This window comes from Castanea sativa, chromosome 1 (genome assembly GCF_040712315.1).
Source record: "Castanea sativa cultivar Marrone di Chiusa Pesio chromosome 1, ASM4071231v1".
Taxonomy (NCBI): Eukaryota; Viridiplantae; Streptophyta; class Magnoliopsida; order Fagales; family Fagaceae; genus Castanea; species Castanea sativa.
In genome coordinates this window covers 90,147,342-90,157,231 of record NC_134013.1, presented here as the reverse complement: position 1 = coordinate 90,157,231, position 9,890 = coordinate 90,147,342, and the positions used below count along the sequence as shown (strand labels likewise).

The 9,890-nt window shown below is 34.8% G+C and overlaps 1 protein-coding gene across 2 annotated transcripts; it reads right to left on the bottom strand.

The window, feature by feature from the left end:
• Positions 1-519: 519 nt before the first annotated feature.
• On the bottom strand, positions 520-9,286 carry LOC142620605 (putative disease resistance protein At4g27220). 2 transcript variants are annotated; one of them, XM_075793953.1, is made up of 6 exons: positions 9,064-9,286; positions 8,838-8,890; positions 8,084-8,209; positions 7,882-7,941; positions 1,424-4,432; positions 520-1,040 (listed from the first exon to the last, which is right to left on the bottom strand). In XM_075793953.1, exons 4-5 carry the CDS (start codon positions 7,901-7,903, stop codon positions 1,443-1,445), a joined length of 3,012 nt encoding a protein of 1,003 aa, XP_075650068.1. In that variant the 5' UTR covers positions 7,904-7,941; positions 8,084-8,209; positions 8,838-8,890; positions 9,064-9,286; the 3' UTR covers positions 520-1,040; positions 1,424-1,442. The 2 variants fall into 2 exon arrangements, with proteins under 2 accessions (XP_075650068.1, XP_075650074.1); XM_075793959.1 differs by lacking the exons at positions 7,882-7,941; positions 8,084-8,209; positions 8,838-8,890; positions 9,064-9,286 and adding an exon at positions 5,771-5,863.
• Between the last annotated feature and the right edge of the window lie 604 nt (positions 9,287-9,890).

Genomic DNA, 9,890 nt, shown 5'->3' with positions numbered 1-9,890 from the left:
GCACCAATTGTTGATGATTGCAGAACCTGTTGAACCAAATTCCTTTGTGGAAGCTGAGCCACTGCTATAGGGAGGCAAACCCGTTTGCTGATGCTCTAGCAAGAAAGGCTATTCAGACGCAATATGACTAATGACTTCCTCATTTTGAGTACTCCTGTGGAGTTACAACCTCTTTTGATGGATGACCTGATGGGACTAGCCGTCTAGGTTGTAACCGTTTATGCACTGATACAGCTTATATAGCTGCTTCTTATTGTTTTATAATATTCCCATATTACCAAAATAATAATAATAATAAACACAAAGTTGTGGCAAAGATGATCATGATCTAAGCTGAACTCGAACGTTTCCAAACAAACATTTGAAAGTAGGAGGCATATGAACAAGGGTAGTTTTGGCTACTAAAAATCAAGTGAATTAGCAAGATTGCATCTTCTATTATTAATATAGAAAATCAAACTATAAGGAAGGGTTTCCTTTTTTTTTTTTTTTTTTTTTTTTTTTTGAGAAGAGGAAGGGTTTCGGTCTAACATTTTATTTTAATCACAAATACAAAACAATCACACGTCAATATAGTAGACACTAGCATTCATGTCATGTTAAAAAGGGGAAAGAAAAAAAAGGAACATGAAAGTATTAAATCTTACAAACCAAAAGTTGGAGCAAGAATTTTACCACTACCTTAGATAGGACTGTTGTGAACAGGAATGAAACCAAATGCACCAGTTGAAGATGCATATATATCATAATTTCTGCTCAATAGCATCTTCTTGCCATGACAATGAACTACACCATGATTAATGGCCTTCAATATGTCTCATATTAACTACGTTCTCATTCTTGAAGGGCTATTTTGTCAACACATAAATATCGTATTACACTCTAAATATAGCCACTTCAATCAGTCATCAATCCAAATGCATTTCCAAATTCCAACCAAAAGTATCTCTTTGATTTCAAGTCATTGTTCAACTCTAGTCTTAAGTGTTGAAGTTGAAAGAGCTATTCAACCATAGGAGGATATCTTCAACTTCAAACATCTGCATAAAGTTAAAGCTATTAGTTGAGCTAGGCTTCTAGTATGTACAAGAAATTTCTAAATTGCTTTTTGGAAGCAATATTTTCTATATAGCGACAAAAATTTCTGTTATTCACAAATCAACAGAAATTCATGAAATGCCTATGTAAGGTAGGTTTGGCTACCCAAAACTGAAGTGAAGCAAGGTTGATATCTTATATGGTATAACTTAAATGTTCAAAAAATTTCATTAAAGATTTAAGATAATCATGACCAAATATGAGGAAGGTTTGAATCCAACATTCATGTAATCACAAATGCTAAACAATCACACACATTCATAAGATATCTTGAAAAATAAAGAAAATGAAAATTTAAAGGAGGAGTAAACATTTCTACCATTACCTTATCTAGAGAAGAACCTCTATGAAGGAGATTGAAACCATAAAGACCTTAATCTTTGTTCAATAGCATCATCTTGGCATGCCAATGCACTCCACCATGTCTGATGGGCTTCAATACATCTCAAGTTGATTGCATTCTCACTGTTGAAGGGCAATTTTGTCAACATCTGGCACATGGAGATCTTAATCTTCTCTAAAGATGGCCATTTCAATGAGTCACTTGTCCAAATGCTTTTTACCCTTGGAAGATTAGAAAGCTCTAGCATCTTTAATCTTGGAAGTGCGTCAGGTTTCAAGCCATTATTTTCAGACTCTGCAATAATCTCTTCAATTTCAGGACAATCTTCAACTTTCACGTGTTGAAGTTGAGAGAGTTGTTTAATCATGCCACCAGAGAATATCTTCTTCAACTTCAAACATTTGCACAAAGTTAAAGTTGTTAGTTGTGACAGGCTTCCATTATGTACAGGACCTTCCCAAATGCTTTTTAAGTTTGGAACATTATTTATGAACATCTTTTCCAAGCATGTTAACGCACTTCTCTTTACTCTGTTACCATCAACAATCGTTTCAATTTCATTGCATCCTTCAATCAAACAACCTCGCATCTTGTTGATACTTTCGATACCAAAATCTGATAGTCTTGAAGTTCCCTTGTGGCCAATCAATTCAAATGCATCAGTTTCCAAAAGAACATCAGAAATTATTGGATCTACACCTTCACCATTTGCAAACTTCAAACATTTCCTAATTTGATATTCGAAGCAATCAAGAATTTTATAAAGAGTCGTGTCATGATAACCAACAGAAAATTGAAATGTGAAGCGGAAATCCTTCCACAATTGACTCGTTGAGATAAAACTCTTAAGACAATCCACAGTAGGGAAGCAAATTGATAGTGAAGTCAAATGCGTCAATTTAGCCACTCCCTCAGAAATAGTCTTCATAGTCACCTCCCAACTTTGATTATTTGGATCCACATCTATTAGTAGTTCTTCTAGTAAAAGAAGACTTGAAAAGACACTTCGGCAATATTCTATGTTACTTGAATGCCTAATGCCAAAATTCGACAATGACATACGTAAACACTTCAACTGATTCAAACGTCCAATCTGAATTGGAAAATGATTAAGGCTAGTGTCTCGAATATCAAGCACCTCGAGATGCTCAAGTCCTTCTAAGTAACGGAGTTCCATTAAACAGTTGCAAGAATGCAGATATAATGCTTTGAGACGCTTCAAGCAAGATATTGATGATGGTAATGATGTAATTCCAGTGCCATGTAAATCTAAAACCCGTAGATTTTGCATGCATCCAAAGAATGTCTCAGGAATCACTATTAGGTCTTGGTTTCTCTGTAATAACAATGTTGAAAGCTCATTGCAATCTGGCATTTCCGGTAAAGTGCACAATTTATTATCCATCAAGGAGATTCGATTTGCTTGTTGCCACTCTACCTCATTGGGGGCCTCTTGCAACCCTTCACGGGGTTTCACCAAAATCTTGAAATTACAACTTCGGGAAGAAATGTTAAGGGCCATATTTCGTATTACTTTGTTCATCCTGACATGATTCATCTTTGCACTCTTCTCTAGTAAAGAAATGCTGATAAGTTCCTCCAATATGGAATGCCCTTTGTCACGTGCAACTCTAAACTCACTTGTATCATGAATGAAACCTTCAGCTCTCCAACATTCCAACAGATAATCTTTATATATCTCATAGTCTTCAGGATATATTGCACCATATAGAAAGCAAGCCTTTTTAACCTCATCATCTAAATCTTCATAACAAAACTTCAAGTACTCAATCAATTCATCGATGCCTTGGATTTTGATACTTGGCCATCTCCGCAAACTTCTTAATCCATCACTCCACAGGTGAAAGTTATCCTTTCTTCTAAACATACTTGCTACTTTGTCTATCAATAGCGGCAAACCAGCACATTCACTGACAACTAACTTGGCTATCGGTTCAATACCTGGAAGATTTACATTTCGACCCACCTTTACCTTGAACATTTTCCATGCATCAGCTTCAGACAATCGTTTCACATCAATTTCCAAATCAGTTTCCATATCACAACAAACATGATAATTTCTACTTGCCACTACCACCTTGCTATCCTTTTCACTTTCACACATTCCTATCAGAGGCAGATCAAGAACTTCCCGAACTTCATCCAAAAGGAGTAGACACCTTTTGCTTTTCAAGTCTCTACATATTAGTTGGGCAATTTCATTAGGGTCAGTGATGCCTTCCATATTCAATTTTAACCGATCAGCAATTTTGTGTTGCAATTTTTCTAAATTCCAATCCTTTGATACAGTTACCCAAATAACAATATCAAACATTTTAGCAGTATCTTCATTGTTATTTAAGCTCTGCATTATGGTTGTTTTCCCAATTCCTGACATTCCCCAAAGTCCGATTCTTTTAACATTTTTATCCCTCAGATGGCCTAGTATTTCTTCAACATATGATTCAAGAAATATCTTGTCTTCTGATTTGGGTCCATGCATAATTATCACACGCTCTGGCAATTTCTCAACCACTATTCCTATCTCAGACTTTCCCTCTACCCAAAGATTATGCAGTTTCTTGCACTTCTCTGCCATGCTTTGGCTAAGATCTGTGCGTAACTCGCTTGACCCAATCAAACGTTGACTCCATGTCCTTTTTTTGCCTTTTTCTTTCTTGTACTTGGTTTCTAGATCTTGCACCTCTTCTTCACTCTTTGTGACCTTAGAAATCCAGGCTTCATATACTTGAGTGACCAGCTTTGTCTTTGCTTGAGCCAATATATCATCCCTGCAGGCATAAAGCTTCTTTGCTTGCTCTATTAACCTTTCATAGTTGTATTCTAGATCATAATCAGCTTCATTCTCAACTTTGCAACTCAGGTTAGTGATAATCTCTTTTGCATATTTGTAGGTCTCATCCCCTGCTGCAGTACCCACAGCAGAAGCTGCAGCTGAACCTATACCAGAAGCTGCTGCCCCCCACATATCTGTGTCACAACAATAAAAAATTTTAAACATTAACAAAAACTCTAAATGCAAATTGAAGAATGAATTTTCAGTTTAGAGAAGTAATAAGTATAATATAAAACCACACAAAAAAGGACTTTGTTATTCAAAAGGCGCAAACATGGTTCAATTACAAAAATTAAAGCACAGTTTTCACAATCTCGTGAATGGTCTTTAGACATGGAGCTTATTTTTGATCAACAACAACCAAACCGTAATTCCAAATTTGGGGTCAGCTATGGATCCTCAACATACTTGTTAGAGTCAGCCACAAGTGTTCTTTTTTGCCATTTCTATTCAATAAGAAGTTATACTTTCAGTTACTTAATTGATATGTCATTTTTTAAAATTTCTATTAATTTGGTATTCCTCGACCTTTTTTCATTCCACTTAAATTAACTCACTGTTTCTCATTAGTGCATTAATTGCTTTCCTCTAAACATAACTAAACCATCTTAAGGAGAATTTTTAATCGATGAAGATTTATTCATTCATGGGCTTATGACCCTTTTTTGTAATTTTCTTTTCGAAAATCTAATATTAAAACACAGTCATAATATATTTGTGTTATTGTTTTAAATATAAAATGGTAAAAACATTAAAGCCCTTTTTTCTTGTGGATTCAATTTGCTCAAGCACATATGATTTCCATATCAAGTTGGTATGTACATCAAAATAACCCAACTTTAGAAATATATATATATATATATATATATATATATATATATATATATATATCTCATACCAATACGTCACTGTATGATTATGACATCAGTTCACCATGGCAAAATTAATCTATTCTAACATGAGCTTTTTTTTTTTTTTTTTTTTTTTTCTTTTTTCTTTTTTAAGAAAGAGTAACATAGGTTATTATAGAAAGGGGCTTTGCTTGTTTCACATCCAACTGTGTCCACACTCTTTCACATTGTGTCCACATTTTTTCTATATCATGTGGAAAATGTGGACATCAGGTGTGAAAGTGTGAACATTTGGGAAACATTTCATATTTGGGAGTGTGAAACAATAATTACCGATATAGAGGGTGGTGTTAGGGGATACAGCCACATTTGATGAATATATTCACATTATAGAGGTAGCAATCTATGTGGAATGTGCCACATCCACTACTTTAGCCGTGCTATGTTGTTAATTGATTTTTCTTTATTGTGCTTCAAAAAAACACCCATGATTAACAAGAGCTGCAGCAAAAAAGAATAGCCTCTCAAAGAAGACCTCTTTGACAAGGTATCCAACACGATCTAACAAGAAATTGTGAGTAGGAGAAGACCTCAATCACAACCTCAACACCTAAACCATACCTTCAACCTATACCAAACAACACCCAAGCCAGAGTCACACAGCTCAATTCCCACCACACATGAGAACAAAGCCAAAACTAAAGCATCAGCAACAAATCCAGCCTGCCCAAAATGACGAAAGACAAAGGGGAACATGATCAAATTTAGAATTTTTTAAGAATTAGGGATAAAATTTAGTGGAAAAAAGGCTTGACAATTGAAAGGAATATAGGATTTCTAACGAGTAAAACCTAAGGTTTGGGTTGCTATTACAGGACTGTGAATAGTAACCCAGTGCAAGGTTTCGAACTGTTGAAAATTTAAGGACAAAAAAAAAAAAAAAAAAAAAATTCTAAGCATGACACCTAGCATTTCCTCTCATTACACCTTTTTTTTTTTTTTTTGTTGAGAAAATCCTCGCATGACACCTCATAGAAGATTATATCACACAAACCTCAAATTTGGTTTCATAACTTTTGAAAATTTATTCTCCTCTTTTGATTTGAAAAACATTATATCCATATACATAGATGATTAATACCTATTCCTAATTTCTAATCGAACTTGGACTTCTTCAAAACTAAATAAGATTTTTTATTTTTTTAAATAATTAGAAAAGAAAAGGGAGGGTCACACAAATCCCTTTCCAAAGAGTAAAATCACAAGGACAAATCTACAACATTAACGAAAGACAACAAGGGGATGGTACCTAAGGCAGTCATCTAATCATACAAGAACTTAAAAAAAAAAAAAAAAAACACTATTTGATTTCAAAATTAGATTACTCAGCACCATAAAAAAATCCTCATATTTAATTCACGCCAAAGACTTCACATAACAGTAGTGGCTTGCTAGGCAATGGAATCATCCTTGCCAACCTTCCAAGAACTCAATCACAGATTTTGGCATCATCCAAACTGTCCCAAACAATGCAGAAACAAATGACCAAATATTTGTTATAAAAAAGAAATGGAAGGGAAAATGATTAATTGATTTCCCACTCCTTTTAACCGGACAACACTAATCAAATTATCAATAAGTGCTGCCTATGGAGATTATCAATTGACAAAATTTTTCCTAAAAATGTAGTTCACACAAAACACACGCTGCCTTTCAAGGGACCCTAGCACCCTAAATGCTCTTCCATGGAAAAGAGTGGCATGTGAAACCCCTAAAGGCATTATAATAGGAATGAATCTTAAATATTCCACTCTTTGTTGGAATCCATAAAACTCAATCTCCACCAAGAGATGGAGGCAAGCACTTATAGAGCAACTCAAAAAAATTTATCACTGATTCTAGTTCTCAATCTTGAAAAGGCTGAACAAACGGAAGCTTCCCTGTCAACAACTAAGGCATAAAAATCTGGGAAAAAATGTTTAACCCGCTCCAGATGTCCAAAACCTCACTCTAGATCCTTCTTGTACGTCAAGTTTTAAGAAGTTGAAGGAATCTCATCCCCCACTTATACTCTTCCATAAACACACACCATAAGGTCCCTTAATCCGCTTCATTGTCTATCCTCCCCATTCTTCTCCATATTTCATCTAAATGACTCTTCTCCAAAGATGATTATTTTCCACTACAAAAATCCAAAGCTACTTTCCTGATAGCACTTGATTAAAAGAACTAAGTTTTTGAATACCCAAACCACCCTTGTGGGGTTTTGGTATTTGTAACTCGTTTAGGTGAAATATGGACAACAAACCACCCAAATAGGGTTGATTTTATGATGAAGGATTATGATAACAACCATAAGCTCCCACAATGATAACGAGTTACATACATCTGATGCAAAGCATTTGAAGCAAGAAAATTCATATGGCTGAGTAATGTCTTGAGGAAGCCAAGTGAACAAGTTCCATCTCCTATCTTTATGACATGTGATCAAACAATTAGGCATATTCTTAATTGATTTATAAGTTGGTTAGACATGTGGAATAAATGTTGTGTTAGATATAGTTTGTGAATATTTTAACATGTAACTAATTCAATTACACACTTGCTTAGGTGTAGTTAGTTAGTTATGATGTTGTCATCATAAATTAGTCTTTGTGTCATTGTAAAGATAGCTATTGACAATTGAATGAAGAAATTAGTCTTTGTAAATTGTGTTTTGGGTAGAGAAATACCTCCCCGCCACCCGCCACTCATAGAATTTCTGACTTCCTTCTCATGCAACTTTGATGGTTCTGCATTAATTTCAACGTTCATAAGCAACTGTATGACATTTAAATAATGTTTCAGAAAAAAATAAAAATAAAATAAAACATGTTCCACAAGGGCATTATAACTATGTAGTTTTGAATCTACATTATCAAAGAGAATACACACCTCCATTTGCTCTTGTAGCTTTACTTGAACTAGACTTCTTTAAGAATCTTCTATATCCTTTTTTCTTCCTTTCGTTCTCCTCTGATATTAAATAGTCTCCATTCTCCACTAACCTTTAGGCAGAACCTGCTTAGATAAATAAAAACTATTAATTTATCAAAACATAACCCAAATCAAGTTTGGGGAAAACAAACATACAAAAAAAGACCTTGTTGTCTAAATCAATTGGGAAATTCAATGTGTTGGGCTAGGATTTGTTCGGGCCGTATAAGTACGTTGAAAACCCTTATTTTTATTTTTATATAGTGGAATTCTAGAAAGTACAGACACGGACACAAACACGGGTACGTCATGGCAACACAAGCAATTTTTGAAAAACTATAACATGGCAGATATGACACCGGTATTACACAGGTACGGCACCAGTACAACAGCCCAAATGAAGTGTCTGTGTTGTACCGGTGTGGTACCTGCGGATGTAGGCACAGTACCAAGCCACATAAATTGTTTTGCTCTTTTTTCTTCCCATTTCCACTAAAATTTCTTAGATTAGAAATCTTCAACATACAGTCCAATCATTTTCCCCAATAAAAAGGAAGCCATTGTAAATACTGTGTAACAAGCTCAAGCAGTTCCTTCCAAACGCCAAAGGGGTAACTTCACCATTAATGAGTGCATTCTATTACTATATATGGATGAGAAGACTAATCTAACCATTTATGAGAGAGTACTATACATAGATAAGAAGACTAACCTTATAGAATTAGAGTAGATACTGAACTTCCAGCTACCACTAGCAAGCGTTGACTTCAACAAAAAAAAAAAGTAAAGTAAAGATGAGCAACAAAATTAATTTTACTTACATAATCAGAATTGAATTCCCAAGTTTGTAATACAGAGTTAAGATAAGAAACCATTTCAGCTAGCTAATCTTAAATAGGAGTAGAGTTTGTGCTGTACAGAGTGATAAGAAGACTAACCTTAAACAGAGTATTCGGTATAGCAGCGTGAAGCAACCACCCAGACGGAGATGGCGATCTTGAACTTCTTGCTCAGAGACTCAGAGTAACTAACGTTGACTTCAAACAAAACAAAATATAAAGGGAGCAACCAAATTTTATCTTACAAGTATATGGCTGCAACTTGCAAAACTAAACGCGTGGTAAAACTTATAAGTATGGATCGCGTCAATCCGGGACTGCCATGTCAGTTGTCACCTACTTTTTTTTAACTTATAAAATCTTCTATGCCACTTTTCTTATACTATTATATGCACTATAAATAAAAAACTGCCAAGCGTACATCTACTTAATTAAAATTTTATTCTTCTTTTATTTCAGTTTCCTAAGGTAAATAAAATAAAAACCAACACATCCCCTCTAGCCATTACCACTAGTCCACCACCACCAACTAGCATCGCTGCCACTTCATCAACGACCATCCACCACCACCAGTTATGTTTATGTTTCGATATACTGTACAATTTTTCGAATATGTTGGATGTCTATTCAACCAAAGTATTCTCAAGGGGTCAATGTTTGTTTTATTATGAAATTCTTCTTAAAATCAACCAAATGGACCTATGCATGCTCCCATATCATGAAACACTCCCCTTCTATTTCAAAAGCAAATGTAGGATCCTAAATTCCTAAGATAATAATATCAAAGTATATACCCAACGCAGTTTATGTTAAATACCAAAAAAAAATCACAGCCACAGAGCCACTTGATATTAGTTTTTTGTTTTCTAATATGTGTTCGGGGGTCTTTTTCGGTTGCTCGGCCACGTGTGGTCCTTTAAAGGGTG